This window comes from Chiloscyllium punctatum, chromosome 20 (genome assembly GCF_047496795.1).
Source record: "Chiloscyllium punctatum isolate Juve2018m chromosome 20, sChiPun1.3, whole genome shotgun sequence".
NCBI classification, from domain to species: Eukaryota; Metazoa; Chordata; class Chondrichthyes; order Orectolobiformes; family Hemiscylliidae; genus Chiloscyllium; species Chiloscyllium punctatum.
Window position 1 is genome coordinate 41,520,901 of NC_092758.1, and position 16,506 is coordinate 41,537,406.

General features: G+C 40.6%; 1 protein-coding gene and 1 long non-coding RNA gene across 2 annotated transcripts in view; one reads left to right on the top strand and one right to left on the bottom strand.

Annotated features, from left to right (window-relative positions):
- The first annotated feature begins 23 nt into the window (after nt 1–23).
- Nucleotides 24–12,106, top strand: rack1 (receptor for activated C kinase 1). The gene is made up of 8 exons (XM_072590755.1): nt 24–241; nt 1,233–1,404; nt 2,720–2,867; nt 8,891–8,986; nt 10,508–10,618; nt 10,920–11,060; nt 11,529–11,639; nt 11,961–12,106. Exons 1-8 carry the CDS (start codon nt 133–135, stop codon nt 12,024–12,026), a joined length of 954 nt encoding a protein of 317 aa, XP_072446856.1. The 5' UTR covers nt 24–132; the 3' UTR covers nt 12,027–12,106.
- Nucleotides 592–16,506, bottom strand: part of LOC140492077 (uncharacterized) — a 41,707-nt gene continuing 25,792 nt past the window's right edge. The window contains exons 3-4 of the long non-coding RNA XR_011963489.1: nt 13,742–13,947; nt 592–800 (exon numbers count right to left, since the gene is read on the bottom strand). This is a non-coding gene — a long non-coding RNA (uncharacterized lncRNA). The remainder of the gene's footprint in view (nt 801–13,741; nt 13,948–16,506) is intronic.

The following is a 16,506-nucleotide window of genomic DNA, read 5'->3' on the forward strand; positions in this document are numbered from 1 at the left end:
GACGTCATATCCGGGCCTGGCAGAAGCGCTTCCTTTTTGTCTGCGGCCTCGGAAAAGTGTGTTCATCTGAGGCCAGGTCCTCGGTCAGGATCCGCTTTCATCCGTGTCTGGGACGCCTCATCTCCACTCAAGATGACCGAGCAGATGACCCTTCGCGGTACCCTAAAAGGCCATAGTGGCTGGGTGACACAAATCGCCACCACGCCGCAGTTTCCCGACATGATTCTCTCCGCGTCCCGAGGTACCGTTAGGGGATGGGAGGGGAAGGCAAGAGGACTGGGTGCGGGCTCCATTTGCCGCCCAAGCCGCATCGATTAGCCTTTTCCAGATGATATATTTTATCATGAATGCCTCTCTCTCTGGGACCAGTTATGTTCAAACTTTTTGATTTGTTGGCTGGAGTTGTTGGAGGTTACACGTAAGCAGTTTTACGGCCCTCCACCGATTATAGGCCTGGCTCCCTCAGCGGATTGCAACAAGTCACTGCTGCTGGACCCAAGTTGGAATGCAGCAGAACCACGTTGTGTATGCATCAGGCAGCTTAAACTGCAAACCTTATCTTGCATTTATTTTGAGAGCTCAATGCGTTAAGGTTAATTGCCGACCTGTAGGCTTTAACGTGTCAAAATGCTTTACAGCCCATGTTTAACTTATGTTTGCAAATATGCCAACATTTGCACAATGAGCAACAATGTGAGTGCTGTCTTATTTCTGAAGTAAAGGAACGTTATAACAACGAAAGTTTTGTCATGCGGAAAGTCTAAAACAAAAAAACTGGAAGTATTGGGAACCGGTAGAATCTGTGGAGAAAACGGACACGTTAATGTATTCTTCTCAATCCTATTTGTTCTCAATCCTGAACAGGCAAATAATATTTGTAGGAAAAAAACCTTTCATATCAACTTTTTAAAAGTATTGAAATCTGAAATGTTAACTTGTGCTTTACAAACATTTTACAAATGTTTCCAGACCTGCTGAAAGCTACTGTATTTTGCTTTTGTAACTTGTATTATTTTATTGTATGTAGTGTAGTAAAAGGTCCCAAGGAATTTTGCAGGAATGTTACTAATTCTGTTCCTAGCTTTTGGGTAAAAGTGAGCTATTTGATTTCAGAAAAAACTTCATGCATTCCATCAGTTGTTCACACCCTAGCTCAAAAGTAACTTCATTTTAATATGGCAAACTGTTACCTTAATCTAAATACTGTGTTTTATAACTTTGTTTGCTCACAGATAAATCTATCATCATGTGGAAACTAACTAGGGATGAGACCAGCTATGGTGTGCCACAGCGTTCCCTCAGTGGTCACTCTCACTTTGTTAGTGATGTAGTCATTTCTTCTGATGGTCAATTTGCCCTTTCCGGCTCCTGGGATGGAACTCTACGACTTTGGGATTTGACAACGTAAGAATGCAGATAATTTATTGTTTGTGATCAGATTTTTAATATGTCGATAGTAGCCATGATGTGAAGGTGTTGGACTGGGGTGGGCAAAGTCATGCATCTCTCAATACCAGGGTATAGTACGACAGGTTTATTTGAACTCGCAAGCTTTTGGAGCACTGTCCCTTCACCTGGTGTTGTGCAACTTGAGGTCAACTCATAGAGATGTACGACATGGATACAGCCTACAGCACCTGATAAAGGGAGACTACACTGGCTTTTTTCAGGCTTCAGATCACAGAGTAATAGAGATGTACAGCATGGAAACAAACAACCTTTTTGGTCCAACTCGTCCCTGCCGACCGGGTATCCTAAATTATTCTAGTCGCATTTGCCAAAATATGACCCATATCCCTCTAAATCCTTCCTATTCATATAGCCATTCAAATGTCTTTAAATATTGTAATTGTACCAGCCTCCACCACTTCCTCTGGCATCTCATTCCATGCATGTGCCACAATCTGTGAAATGTTGCCCCTTTGGTCCCTTGTAAATCTTTCCCTTCTTACCCTAAACCTATGCCTTCTACCTCTGGACTCCCCCATCCCAGGACAAAGACCTTGTCTATTTACTCTATTCATGCTCTTCATGATTTTACAAACCTCTAGCCCTGGCAACATCCTTGTAAATCTTTTCTGAACCCTTTCAAGTTTCACAACATCCTCTTGGAGGGGGGCCAGATTTGCACACAATATTTCAAAAGTGGCCTAACCAATGTTCTGTCCAGCTCTAAATTGACCTCCCAACTCCAATACCCAATGCTCTGACCAATAAAGGAAAGCATACCAAATGCCACCTTCACAATGCGTGCGACTCCACTTTCAAGGAACTATGAACATGCACTCCAAAGTCTCTTTGTTCAGCAACACTTCCCAGGACATTACCATTAAATATACAAGACCTGCTGTCACATTTATCTATATTGAACTCCCATCTGCCACTCCTTTGGCCATTGGCCCACCTGAACAAGATCTCGTTGTACTCTGAGACAAGTTTTGCTGTCCACTGCGCCTCCATCTGCAAAGGTACTAACTATACCTCCTATGTTTACATCCGGGTCATTTATATAAATTATGAACAGCAGTGGTCCCAGCACTGATCCTTATGGCATTTTTAACAAATGTAAAATAATCTGTTCAGTGAACATTTTAAATATTATTGATAATTGTATGGTATCTGTTCCAAAGAAATTAATGAGTTGTTTTTGCTTGATCATTTGCCATAATTAAGTATTTTTTCTTACTACTTGAGATGATTAGTATAATTCCTTTTCCAGGGGGACGACTACCCGGCGATTTGTGGGTCATGCCAAAGACGTGCTGAGTGTTGCCTTTTCAGCAGATAATCGCCAAATTGTGTCCGGTTCCCGTGACAAGACTGTAAAACTGTGGAACACTCTGGGCGTTTGCAAATACACAATCCAGGTAGCTTAGGTTGCATTTTACTATTCCTAGCATGGCTATTACACTGTGGAGAAAAAAGTCTCCATTCTGTTATCATGTATTTGATAATTCTGTGCAAAATTCGCAGGAAGCTAAAGCAGCTGAAAATGTTATTCAAATCATAAATATTAACTTTAGGCACCTACAAATGATCTTTCACTTTGGCGTTGCCATGTATTTAAATGCATTCCTAGTCTTGTGATTGGAAATAGGCTGTCAACTCCTTGAGAATTAACTTAACAGTTCATCTGAGTGTTTCATTCATTACCTTTCCACCTGAATTGAAAACATGCACTGGTAACAATTGTTTTATTCATGAAATATGGCTAGAGTGTGTTCTGAACTGTGTAGTAAATTTGTATTGATAGTGTCAATACAGTGGCTAAGCAAGTATGGCACAGAGTTAAGTTCTAAATTATAATTCTAGTTAATTCTTTTATTACCGTAAATTGTGCTTGATGCTTAGCTGGGTTTGGTTGTTGATTCAATTTTTTTGGTAAAATCGTTGAAATAAAATGGATGGGGTTGCTACATAAATAGAAAGGGGAGACATTGGAATTAACAATATTGAAAGGGAAAAGAATGAGATTCTGAAGGGAGGATACAGCAAGTTAGGCAGGAATTTAAAAAGGAGGTCCTCTAGGGTAGTAATATCTGGATTACTCCCAGTGCTACACGATAGTGAGGGTAAAAAATAGGACGGTAGAGCAGATGAATGCGTGATTGACGAGCTGGTGCAGGGGAGAAGCATTCACATCATGGGATCATTAGAATCTCTGCTGGGGTATAAGTGACCTGTACAGGAAGGACTGATTGGACCTGAATTGGAAGGAGTCTAATATACTGGCAGGGAGATTTGGTAGAGCTGCTTGGGGGGAGTTAAACTGGTACGGTGGGGGGAAATAATTAGATTAGATTCCCTACAGTGTGGAAACAGGCCCTTCGGCCCAACAAGTCCACACCGACTCTCTGAAGAGTAACCCATTGAGACCTGTTTCCCTCAGACTAATGCACCTAACACTATGGTCAATTTAGCATGGCCAATTCACCTGACCTGCACATCTTTGGACTGTGGGAGGAAACTGGAGCACCCGGAGGAAACCCACGCAGACATAGGGAGAATGTGCAAACTCCACACACAGTCACCTGAGGCTGGAATCTAACCTGGGATCCTGGTGCTGTGAGGCAGCAGTGCTAACCACTGTGCTGCGGTGCCATGGAGATCAATCTGAGACTGGTATAGTTGCAAAAAAGAGCAAGACAAAACAGTCAGAGCAGGCAAGAACAAAGCAGAGAACATGGTAGAACTAATCAATTAAACTGCATTTATTTCAATGCGAGAGGCCCAACCGGGAAGGCAGGTGAATTCAGGTCATGGTTAGAAACATGGGACTGGGATATCGTAGTAATTACAGAGACATGGCTTGGGGGTGGACTAGGCTAGCAGCTTAATGTTCCAGGAAACAAATGCTGTAGAAAGGGTGGCCAGAGAGGAGGGGGATGTAACTTTCCTTTTGTTGAAAAGGAATGGCATTATGGCTATATGTAGGGAATATACTCCTGGAAATACAGCCAGGGAAGTTATTTGGATGGAACTGAGAAATAGGAAAGGATGATCACCTTATTGGGATTGTATTATAGACCCCCCCAGTACTCAGTGGGAAATTAAGAAACATATTTGTAGGGAGATGTTAGTTATCTGTAAGAATAATAGGATGGTTATGGTAGGGGATTTTAACTTTCCAAACAGACTTAAACTGCCATAGTGTTAAAGGTTTAAATGGAGAGGAATTTGTTGGGTTTGTACAGGAAAATGTTCTGATTCGATATATAGATGTACCTACTAGACAAGCTGCAAAACTTGACTGACTTTTGGGAAATAATGCAGGGCAGGTGACTGAGGTGTCTGGGGTGGGTGGGGGGGGAGCGCAATGAATCACAATTTTATTCGTTTTTAAATAGTGATGGAAAAGGATAGATTGGATCTAAACGTTGAAGTTCTAAATTGGAAGAAGGCCAATTTTGATGTTATTACGCTAGATCTTTCAAAAGTTGATTTGGGGGCAGATGTTCACAGGTAAGGGGGCAGCTGGGAAATGAGCATCCTTCAAAAATGAGATAACAGGAGTCCAGAGACAGTATATTCCTGCTAGGCTGAAAGGAAAGGCTTGTAGGTATAGGGAATGCTGGATGACTGGAGAAAGTCAGGTTTTGGTTAAGAAAAGGAAGGAAGCATGTGTCTGGTAGAGATAGAGTGAATCCTTCGAAGAATATAAGGTACTTGAGGGAAATCAAGAGGGCCAAAAGGGGATATGAGATAATTTTGGCAAATAGGTTAGGGAGAATCCAAAGAGATTTTATAAATACATTAAGGACAAAAGGGTAACTAGAGAGAAAATAGGGCTTCTCAAAGATCAGCAAGGCTGCCTATGTGTGGATCCACAAGAAATGGGGGAGATGCTAAATGAGTATTTTGCATCAGTGTTTACTGTGGAGGAGGACATAGGCGCTATAGAATATGGGTAAATAGATGGTGACATTTTGAAAAATGTCCATATTACAGGGGAGGCGGTGCTGGATGTCTTAAAACACTTAAAAGTGGGTAAATCCTCCAGATCCCAGCTGCCAGTCCTGTCCATCCCTGAGCCAAGTCTCTGTAATTGCTATGATATCCCAGTCCTATGTTCATCTGCCTTCCCTGTTAGGCCTCTTGCATTGAAATAAATGCAATTTAATTGATCAGGTGTTATCTAGAACTCTGTGGGAAGCTAGGGAAGTGATTGCTGGGCCTCTTGCTGAAATATTTGTATTATCGATGGTCACAAGTGAGGTGCTGGAAGACTGGAGGTTGGTTAATGTGGTGCCACTGTTTAGAAAGGTGGTAAGGAAAAGCCAGGGAACTATAGATCAGTGAGCCTGACATCAATGGTTTGCAAGTTGTTGGAGGGAATCCTGAGGGACAGGATTTACATGCATTTGGAAACTGATTGGGGATAGTCAACATGGCTTTGTGCATGGGAAATCATTTCTCACATACATTATTGAGTTTTTTTGAAAAAGTAATGAAGAGGATTGAGATCAGAGCGATGGACATGATCCAAATAAACTTCTTCAGTCAGGCATTTGACAGGTTCCTTGTTGTAGTGGTTAGCAAGTTAGATCTCATGAAATACAGGGAGAACTAGCCATTAGGGAACAGAATCTGCTTGAATGTAGAAGACAGGGGGTGGTAGTGGAGTGTTTTTCAGAATGAAGGCCTGTGACCAGTGATGTGCTTTCTTTATGTCACTTACATAAATGATTTGGATGTGAACATAGGAGGTACAGTTAGTAAGTTTGCAGATGGCACCAAATTTGGAGGTTTAGTGGACAGCGAAGAAGGTTATCTCAGTGTACGACAGGACCTTGGTCAGATGGGCCGGTGGGCTGAGAAGTGGCAGATAGAGTTTAATTTAGATAAATATGTGGTGCGGCATTTTGGGAAAGCAAATCTTAGCAGGATCTATAGGCTTAATGGTAAGGTCCTGGGGAATGTTGCTGAACAAAGAGACCTTGGAGTGCATGTACGTGGTTCCTTGAAAGTGGAGTCACAGGTAGATAGGATAGTGAAGAAGGCGTTTGGTATGCTTTCCTTTATTGGCCAGAGCATAGAGTGTGGGAGTTGGGAAAGCATGTTGTGGCTGTACAGGATGTTTGTTAAGCCACTTTTGGAATATAGTGTGCAGTTCTGGTCTCCTTCCTATTGGAAGGATGTTGTGATACTTGAAATGGTTCAGAAAAGATTTACAAGGATACTGCCAGGGTTGGACTGTTTGAGTACGGGGAGAGGCTGAATAGGCTGGCTGTTTATCCTGGAGTGTCAGAGGCTGAAGGGTGACTCCATAGAGGTTTATAAAATCACGTGGGGCATGGATAGGGTAACTAGACAAGGTCTTTTCCCTGCTATGGGAGAGTCCAGAACGAGAGGGCATAAGTTTGAGAGCAGAAAATATTAAGGGACCACCTTTTCACCAAGAGGATGGTGCATGTATGGAATGAGCTGCCAGGGGAAGCGGTGGAGGCTGGTACAATTATAACACTTTAACGGCATCTGGATGGGTATACAGATAGAAAGAGTTTGGAGGGATAGGGGTCAAGTGCTGGCAAATGGGACTAGATTAGGTTAGGATATCTGGTCAGCATGGACAAATTTAGGGTCTGTGTTTTTGTGCAGTAAATTTCTCTGACTCTGCAAGCAAATATAAGTGAACATTCTCAAGCTTAACAGCGTGCTTGGTATCTCTCAAATTGCTTAATTTTTAATATGATGGCCTAAATAGCTGGGACAGCTTTCTGAAAATTTACCTTCCGAATGAGACTCTGCTTTTAAGATTAGCAGGAACAAAGATGAGGTTGGCCATTTTTACTGGCCGAGCACTGGGATGTGTTTGATAGTGTATTGTAGCCAGATTTGCTTACTGAGTTGGTACGGAAGCAGGTTGTGAGCAGGATACAATTTGTGATATTTTGGCAGAAGTATGGGGAGAAAATATTTGCTGTGAAGAATAGGAAAGCAAAAAATTGAATGGAGAAAGGCTTCAGTGCTGGTTTACAGAAATCTGGGTGGCAACTTTAATGAATCGCAATTGTTAGAATGCAGAAGCAGCAAGTAATTATGGGAAGTAAGACAGAATGTTGGCTTTTAATGCACAGGTGAAAATGTGTTGCTGGAAAAGCGCAGCTCTGATCTCCAGCATCTGCAGTCCTCACTTTCTCCTCGAAGATTTTAATACACAGGGCACAATATAAACCTGTGTTCTGCCACCAGGTGAAAGCATAAATGCTGGAGATCGTAGTGGCACAGTGGTTAGCACTGCTGCCTCACAGCACCAGAGACCCGGGTTCATTTCCCGCCTCAGGCGACTGACTGTGTGGAATTTGCACGTTCTCCCCGTGTCTGCGTGGGTTTCCTCCGGGTGCTCCGGTTTCCTCCCACAGTCCAAAGATGTGCAGGTCAGGTGAATTGGCCATGCTAAATTGCCCGTAGTGTTAGGTATGGGGTAGATGTAGGGGTATGGGTGGGTTGCGCTTCGGCGGGGCGGTGTGAACTTGTTGGGCCGAAGGGCCTGTTTCCACACTGTAAGTAATCTAATCTAATCGTAGCGGATCAGACAGCATCCATGAGGACAGAGCAAGCTGACGTTTCGAGTCTAGATAACTCTTCATCAGAGTTACGCCCAACCATAGCATAAATGCTATCCCCTCCACACTTCACTTCACTTCAGCTCTGAAAAAGAGTCATATAGACCCAGCATCAACTTGTTCTCTTTCCATGGTGCTGTCTGACCCGTTGTGAACTCCAGCATTTTTTGTTTTCAGTACAACATCTGCAGTAATTTGCTCCTACATTCTGCTAGAATGTGTTGGTCAACCCATACCCAGAGTACAGTTTGGGTCTCAATTACAAAGGGATATACAGGACTTGCATTCGAGACAGTTCAGAACGGTTCAGTTGGATAATTCCTGGAATGAGTGGTTGATTTGAGGAAAGTTGGACCTTTGGCCTCAGTTGAGAAGAATGAGTAGTCTTCTTGAAAAGTACACTTCGGAGGCTTGAAAGGTAACTAATGAAACTGTTTTACCTTGTGGAGAGGTCTAGAAATATTAGGCAGTTTCAGAACAGAAGGATCCCTAATTAAAGAAATGTCTTGATCTGTTAATAATTGGAATTGTTCACCCTTAGTGTGGGAACTCTCTCCCATTCATTATTAAGTTAGGCAGATTTATTTTGATGTACCTTGGAGTCTGGTTATGGAGAGCAAACAGAAAAATGGATTTGTAGTCTATTTTATTAAATGGCAGAGCAGACTTTGAGGTATGGATTTGATGGTAAGTGGCCTTCAGCTCCATTCTTTTAATTGATAGACTGAGTTGTGAAATTGCAGGGCTGGTGACAGTTGAAAACATTGCAAATCTTGTATTAATGTTCCATTTTGAAATTTTGCTCAACTTTTTCTCTTTTATAGGATGAATGCCACAATGAATGGATATCTTGTGTTCGCTTCTCTCCAAATAGCAGCAACCCCATCATTGTCTCCTGTGGCTGGGATAAATTAGTTAAGGTAAGAGGAGATGGATCTAGATGTATGTTAGGGGTAGAAAGACGCTTGTGTTAACAGAGTATGTTGGAAATTGCTTTTATTTTCTGCTTAGATGGATTAATGTTTGGGTGTGCACTTGTGTCAAGAATGGGTTGCTAAAGATCTGAAAACGAAGATGAATTAAACAAGTTAAATGTTGATTTTGTTGAAAATCATAGTTTTTGTTCTCGAGATTGCCAAGAAGGCTGGCTGTACCTACTTGGTTTCTGTTCCTTCTATGAGTTGAGCTAACAGGAATTTCATTGGTTCCCACCAGACACACCATTAATTTCTGCTAGTTCATGTTAATTTCTGTAATAATGTTGTGTTCCATTGCACAGCATGTAATTTCTTGTATAAGAACAAATTACTACAATACTGGAATCTGTATGGAAAACAACAAACAGGGAATCGCAGCAGTTCAGACAGCATCCATGGAAAGAAAGCTAAAGTTTCAAGTCTAGATTTTTTTTCATTAGAGCTCTGAAGGGTCATCTAGACGTGAAATATCAGCTTGCTGTCTCCGTGGGTGCTGTATGACCCGCTGTGATCTCCAGCATTTGCTGTTTTCAGTAAATTTATTTTATACTTGGTTTCTTAGCAGAGCATTCACATCATCCTGAACGTCTATGACTTGTCTGTGGTTCAGTACTGGTTATTTTTCATTTCTGTTCCTTTTACAGCTAGACTCAACGCACTGCTCAGTGTTTCTCTCCATATTTTGTAATCCTTTGGCTTGCTGTTGATTTTAAACTGATGTCATACCAAAGCTGTCTTTCGTTCTCATGCCTTTTTTATTCTGTTTTTCATTAGTTTAACTATATTTGGAAGTTTAGTAATATTTGACTTTTATATATGTTCTCAGTTTTTTTTTGGGGGGGGGGGAATGAAAGTAGTTCGTTATGTTTGGTTGTGTGTAATCTTAAGATGTAATTTGTATGATGGACCCCCCCCCACCTTGTTTTATTCAACCCTAAAATGGGTTTGCTTATATTTTATTTGATACTGTAAAGATAGGCTCACCTGTGAAAAGTTGACCCTTTTTTTCCTCTAATTAGCTTTACTGTCATATGTACTCAAAAGTTTGTAAGTTGCCACTTAACAGTGTCATTTTGGGTACAAAGATACCTAGGTACTACAACTTAAGTTAGATTGTTGCAGTGTAAGCATGTCACCAGCATACTCTGGATCTAAGATGGTGCTGTATCTCAGTAGAATCCTTTGTTACAGAATAGAGAAATGAAGAAAGAAAATTGTATTACAGCTATACATCATATAACCATAGGTGGGAAAAACAAAAGACAAGTTACAAAGACAAAGATCACAATCTTTGAGGGTGCCGTGTTCTTTAATCTTCCAAATATTTTCCTTTTATCCAAATTGGAATTTTGAGCTTCATGTATGATTCAAGGTCTCTGTTTACTTGAAATGTCGTTTAAGTATGTGATGAACAGGATTTTCAAAGCACGTGTTTAATATTTGAATGTGTTCTCCTTATTCCAGGTTTGGAACCTAGCCAACTGCAAACTGAAAACAAATCATATTGGACACTCTGGCTACCTGAACACCGTTACGGTTTCCCCTGATGGATCCCTGTGTGCTTCTGGAGGCAAGGTAGATCTCTCTGGTTTATCATGATTATTAACATGGAAAGTAGATCTTTCTTCCCATTTGATTAAGTGACTAAAACCGTTGGCAACAGCTTTCAATTGAATAATGTATTTTTGTGAAGTGTTTGACTTCTGTTGTTTTATGTTCTCCTATCGCCACAGTATTTTAAGACGATCCTTAGATGTTTAGTTTCAGAGGTAAAATATTTGAAAAACAAGCTGGTAGAAGTTCTTGCACGTAATGGTTTTGAATTTGCAAATTTGAAATGTCAAACATTCCTGATTGTTTTTTTTTTTGTGTGTAGGATGGTCAAGCCATGTTGTGGGACCTCAATGAAGGCAAACATTTGTACACATTAGATGGTGGTGACATCATCAATGCCTTGTGCTTTAGCCCCAATAGGTATTGGTTGTGTGCTGCTACAGGCCCAAGCATTAAAATCTGGGTAAGGACTCTGGGGTTGACATGGACCTTTCCTTCTGAATGTTATAGGTTTTAATACTTTTTTTTTTACAGATGTAATTTTTATACTGAATTAATTTTAGAACAAACCCTTGGAATTGTAAAATGTTTTTAACAGTACTGGATTAAACTTCAGATTAAAGTATTTGTTCAAAATAGACCCTGTTTTCTGTCTCTGTTAGTTCAAAGCTTTGTGACTTGTAATGTTACTATCTGGTTCCTCTTGTTTATGGTCTTAACATTTGAAAAGTACTATAATTGGTAATATAGTAATGGTCAGCCTTTTTGAACTTAAAAGCAGATTGAAAAGTATTGCTAAATTAAAATGTTTACTTGAAGTTGCATTGTCATTTAAATGCTAGTTTTCCAAAATATGCATGTTTTCTTGAATGGTTTTATATTGGGTTCTAATTGTGAATGTAAAGTAATACCATGTATGAACTGTGCACAGGACCTGGAAGGAAAAATTATTGTGGATGAACTACGTCAGGAAGTGATTAGTACCAGCAGTAAAGCAGAACCTCCACAGTGTACATGTCTGGCTTGGTCTGCAGATGGACAGGTATCTTTTCATTTGAATTTTTTTTTCATGTGTGTCCAAGATCCTGGTGATTATATTCATTCACTGACTTGTTTGGGTGTGATTGCAAGTCCTGCAAATATGAGGGATAATGGACAGTATAATTTTTGTCATGCCAGTTGTTAAATGCACCTGGTTATTGAATGTTCTTGTGTGTGGCTAAGTTACACAAACTATGATGTTAGTAATTTTTTAAAAATAGAAATTACTTTAGTATTAGATTCTAGTTTGTGAATCTTGAGATCAGAATGAAAGCCATATTTCTGCAACTAAATGTTGTGTTTTTTTTTTGTTTTCCTTCAGACGTTGTTTGCTGGTTATACTGATAACCTCATCAGAGTTTGGCAGGTTACCATTGGAACAAGATGACCACTTCCTTGCAAGAAGATACAGAGAATCTTTACTTGTTCAGGCTGATCTGAAATAAAATATTGCCTGTTTTCAATGTGTCTGAATTTCAGTCTGAGTCTGTAGTCTTCCCTTGTGAATTTCTTTTTTGAGATTTCACAACTGATTTAACTAGTCTCATGATCAGAAGACTAGTTAATCAAATATTAGTTATGTATGCATAACCCTGATTGAATTACTTAATTGTCCAAGATTTTTCCAGTTTGCTAAATATTATGTCTAATTAAAACCTGGACTGGATTGATTAGGAACTGATTTCACATGAGACCTGAATGGATAGATGGAATGGGCTTTATTTAGCTGAATAGTTGCACTTTTGTACTACCTGAATTGCAATGATATTTTCAAGAATTAGTGCTGATCTTGTAATTCATGCTCTGACATATGACTGTCTTTTCCTTGCTGGATGTGGCTCGGGGTTATTGCCAGTCTCCAGTCATGTTTTTCATGGCTCTTTCTGAGACTTACTGTAGGCAAATTTTGCATCAAACAGATTTTATAATGTATAAATGTTTCAGTCTTTTCTGGTGCAAGTTAAGTTATTGCTAATATGTAGTGGGTGTGTTGAGGTTGGCAGAATTTGTCAACTTCTTGATATTAGATCTAGCATGTCACTGGATTAGTATAGAAACCTCTATGCAGCTGACATTTAATCTTTATAGTGTATATTATTTTGAACATGTCTGAAATTGTTCCTTGCCCCAACAATTATATTCTTTAGTCTTTATGTGCACTAAAGCTAACTTTAAAGATTTGCGTTCTAAATGTGCTGCTGGATCTTTATTGCATTGGTCATGAGCAAGAAATGTGACTTCTGGTGAATAGAAAAGTGAATTTTACAAATGAAATGAAATGAAAACTGCACATTGGAAATTTTTTTATGCCAGGAATGCACAGATGCTCAATCCTCACATGAGGGGTTCTGGCTAGCATTTTTATCTGTATGTTATCAGTTGTTTTGCTTAAGCAAATTGGTTCTAAATCTTTAGAGTTTGTACTTGAAAGCTAATATTCTGTCAATGTTTTCATTTACATAAGGCTATTCAGTAATTTTTTTATTAGCTTTATTTGACCTGTGGATGCTTCATTCACTAAACTGGAATTCATGTGTGGAATTTTCTTTAAAAAAGTAGTTGGGACATGTCACATGTGCAATCTTTAGAATACACTGAGGAAATCTATTTGGCCCTTTGTATCTGTTCTGGCTCTATGCAAGAGCCGTTTAACATGGGTGCAGTTGGGAAGGTTTAACCTAATATTTGCAGTTCAGTTAGTCTGGAAGTTTTAAGGTCAAAACTTTTTTTTTGACCTCCCTTTAGATGATTCACGTGTGAAAATGGAAATGTGTATCAAACATATTTGAAATTGCTGCTGAATGCTGTCAAGTTTACTTCATCACAAAAATGGTGAATAGCCTTAACCAATAACATTCAGCTCCACTATTCATGTAAGCTTGCATAACCTCATATTTCCCCATGTTACATTCCATGTGTCAAATTTTTACCCATTTGCTTAACCTTGTCTACATCCTTCTGCACTGTCATCCTTCCCATTTGTTTTTGTCATCCACAAACTTGGCTACATCACATTCACTTTCCTCATCCAAATCATTAATATATATCTTAAATAATTGAAACCTAGAATTGATCCCTAGAACATCACTAGTTATAGCTTACCATCCTGGAAATGACCCCCTTATCACAATAATTCTTCTGTTGTTGTGGTTCTGTTTGCCAAGCTGGGAATTTGTGTTGCACACATTTCGTCCCCAGTCTAGGTGACAGCCTCAGTGCTTGGGAGCCTACAGTGAAGCGCTTCTGTGTTGTTTCCGCCGGCATTTATAGTGGTTTGTCTCTGCCGCTTCCAGTTGTCAGTTCCATTCCTAGACATGATGGTACAGAGAACACTGAACTGAGAATTCACCACCAAGGTATACAAGAAAGCCACACACACAGACCAAGTCCTGAACTACGAAAGCAACCCACCCCAACACACAAAAGAAGTTGTATCAAGACACTGTTCAAAAGGGCTGCAGCACATCAGAACTGCAAAAAGAGGAAGGATTTATTATAATTGATTCTCAAAACATTTTCCCATTATCCAATGTTAAGCTAGTTGTGCTGTATAGTTATCTGCTTTTTTTTTTGTCTCCCTACCTTTTTTTTTAATTTAAAGGTTTTACTTTGGCAGTTTTTCAATCCTCTGGAACACTTCCAGACTCTAACATTCCTTGAAAATTTGCTGCCAGTGCATTCACTATCTCTAGCTACTCCCTTTAATGCCTTAGGAAAAGATCATAAGACATAGGAGCAGAAATTAGGCCATTAGCCCATGGAATCTGCCTTTCAATCATGGCTGATTAGTTTCTCCACGCCATTCTCCCACTTCCTCCCCATGACAATCAAGAACCTATCTATCTCTGTCTTAAATACACTATAACCTGACCTCCACAGCCTTCTGTAGCAGTAAATTCTGTAGATTCCCATTAGGTCCAGGGACTAATTGGTTTTTAGTTCTGTTATTTTCCTTCATACTTTCTCACGAGTGATAGTCATTCTGTTTATTTCCTCTCCTTTTGTCCCTTGAATATTTGGTTATTTTGGGATGCCTTTCTCATTTACTGTGATGAAGGATGCAAAGTACTTATTCAACTCCTCCCATTTCCTGATTTCCCCAACCTTTTTCTCTAAAAGGGTCTGTGTTCACTTTCATTTCTCATACTTTTACAGAATCTTTTGCAAGTAATGTCAAAACTGACAAGTTTTACCTTTATAGTAAGTTTTGAGAAAATTTCAGCTTAGCGAGCAAACCTACATCCAAAACCTCAACCTGAGCTACAAAGGTTCGTTTCCAGACGTTTTGTTACCTTACTAGGTAACATCTTCAGTGGACCCCATGTGAAGCACTGCTGAAAATACCTGCTTTCTATTTATTTGTTTGGGTTGCAGCAGACAGCAGGAGTTTTCAGCATTGCTTTGCATGCAGTCCACTGAAGATGTTACCTAGTAAGGTAACAAAACGTCTGGAAATGAACCTTTCAGCTCAGCGATCAAACTTCCTTCCAAACGTTTTACCTTCAGTTTTTATATTCTCTTTTTATTTTTTGGTTGTCCTTTGTTAATAAAACTTTTCTAATCCTTTGCCTTGCGTAATGACAAGGATTCATGTTATTTTTTTTTTCAATCTGCTGCTATCCTTAACTTCCCTTATTAGCTATGGCTAGCTTATTCCCTATCTTGAATCCCTCCTCACTGGGAAGCTACAGAGAAAGAGAGAGATGGGAGCAGGGTGATGAAGTGGGGATAGGTGATGACAGGTAGAGGGCACAACCTGATTGGTTAGTGGGAGGAATGAATCCAGTTGCTGGAAGAGAGGGGTGAGGGGAGTCAAGGGGAGGGAGATTATTTGAAAACTCAGTATTGAGTACCCTGGGCTGTATGGTGTCCAGGCAGAAGATGAGGTGTTGTTCTTCCAATAGGAGCTGGGGTTTGTCTTGGCAGTGGAGGAGGCCAAGGATGGTCATGTCAGAAAGGGAGTCGTGCGGGGAATTGAGCTGGGAGGTCCTGTGGACCCAGCTGCGTTGCTCAATGAACCATTCCCTAAGTGTATGTGCAGTCTCCTTGATGTAGAGAAGACCACTGGGAGCACCTGATGCATCAAACTAGGTTGGAAGAGAGGCAGGGGAACCTCTGTCTCACCTGGAAGGGCTGGTTGGGGCCCTGGATGGGGATGAGGGGGAATGGTGTACAGCGGATTTTGCATCTTTTCTGGTTGCAGAGGAAGGTACGTGAGAGTTTGGTGGTGGGGGTGGTATGAACAGAGGCCCATTGGAGGAAACGGTTCTTGCGGAAGGCAGAGAGGGGAAGATGTTCTTGGTGGTGGGGTCTATTTGGAGTTGGTGCAAGCGTTTGAGCACGATGTGTTGGATGTGGAGACTGATGGCGTGGTAAGTGAATACAAGGGGAACTCTTTATTGTGTTGGGGTGGTTCAGAGCAGTTGAACAGGAAATGGAGGTGGAGCAGTGGAGGGATGTCTGGATGACAGAAGGGGAAAAAGCACATTGTTCAAAATAGTTGAACATCTGGGATGCTCGCGAGTGGAATGACTACTCATCTGAGCAGATTCAGCAGAGGAAGTGGGAGAATGGGATGGAGTTAGATGGAGGAATTGGGAAACATCTCCTCCCACCCAGTACCCTGCAATCACCCACAACTTCCACCCCACCCTCAAATTCACTTGGTCCACCTCGGACACCTCCTTCCCCTTTCTTGACCTCACCATTTCCATCTCCGGTAACAGTCTTTTTGGATGTGGAGCTGAGGCCACAGGAAGATGAGCCATGATCTTATTGAATGGTGAGCAGGCCACATGGTCTACTCCTGTTCTTAGTTCTGTACACAATGTTTAAATATGTAGAACAAACAAACCCAACACATTTCC